This window comes from Etheostoma spectabile, chromosome 5, assembly GCF_008692095.1.
Source record: "Etheostoma spectabile isolate EspeVRDwgs_2016 chromosome 5, UIUC_Espe_1.0, whole genome shotgun sequence".
NCBI lineage: Eukaryota > Metazoa > Chordata > Actinopteri > Perciformes > Percidae > Etheostoma > Etheostoma spectabile.
The window spans coordinates 33,461,397-33,462,546 of record NC_045737.1 but is presented as its reverse complement, the minus strand read 5'-3'; the positions used below and the strand labels follow the sequence as shown (position 1 = coordinate 33,462,546).

Below are 1,150 nucleotides of genomic sequence, written 5' to 3'. Positions count from 1 at the left end.
ATTTACCCTGCAGAGACCTGAGGACCAGGTAACCATAGTCCTCAGAAATCAACCGGAGTTTAAAATGCCAACACAAAGAAAGCAAAAGGTGACGGACATTCAGCCGAAATGAAAGACATTCGGCGGAACTTCCGACGGCACCTTAACAATCCCGGAAGTGGAGCGTCGTGGACATAGACCACATTAAGACACAAAGATGCTGTGATAAAATGTTTACAGCGTTTAGTAAAAGCCTTCAGCACCAAAGTGGGGGAGATAAAGAGAAGAGGTCCCTTACGTGTCCCTGGTCGTCCAGCTCGTTGTTGGTGAGTTTGAGCTTGTCGAAACTGACCACCTGCCTCATCCAGGTGTCTCCTGAGGCCAGGGAGTCTGGGTGGATGTAGGCCCGTGGAGGCACTGGGGAGTCAGCGTTTCCTGCCACCATCCACTTGGAGCTGTGGTACACATACCTGGAAGACAAGACGGGGAAACAGGCTTCAGCACCAACACACCAGCTGCAAGAAGAATCCAGCACCTGAAGAGAAATAACTTTGTTTATTTGATTCTCAGCAGAAAAACAGTAGATGTTCAGTATCTGTGACCTGCACAACAAAACATTTAAACCTATGAATATATTAAAATATAAACATGAACGAATTCATTAATTGTGAGTTATGTTGTGGCATCTCTTCTTTTCAGATATAGAAAGTGAAGATCGAAAATCTGGTCACATATAGCAAATGAAAAGCCTCACAGATTTCCTTTCTTTTTCTTTTTCTTTTTACGTAGTGAACATTTTTTTGTTTGCAGTTTTACTACATTGATAAAGGATAGGTACAACATAAATTAACGATTTGGAAGAATTGGACTATTTCATGCTAATACAAAACAAATGTGTAAAATAAAACTTGTAAGGATAGAAATTCTGTGTAGGGAGGTTGGTGGGGATGGCGGCTGGGTCAAACACAAGACATTCATCCAGGAGACCTGGGTTTGTCTCCTGTGTGGCACCTTTCCTAAACCGTTCTGTTATTCCCACGTGTCACGGAAGTGTAAGCCCACCCACGACCTTTTCCTTAACATAACAGCGTCAAAAGGGACGCCAATAGTCCCAACCAAGCGTGTTTAGATAAGACGCTAAAGGAGACTTTTAGCATCAATAACAACAACA

At 43.0% G+C, this 1,150-nt stretch overlaps 1 protein-coding gene across 2 annotated transcripts in view; it reads right to left on the bottom strand.

Moving 5' to 3' along the window:
• Window positions 1–1,150, bottom strand: part of tbx15 (T-box transcription factor 15) — a 38,783-nt gene that overhangs the window by 17,127 nt on the left and 20,506 nt on the right. For both annotated transcript variants that reach the window (XM_032516436.1, XM_032516437.1), the window contains exon 4: window positions 278–449. In XM_032516436.1, the coding sequence (XP_032372327.1) occupies window positions 278–449 (172 nt within the window). The remainder of the gene's footprint in view (window positions 1–277; window positions 450–1,150) is intronic.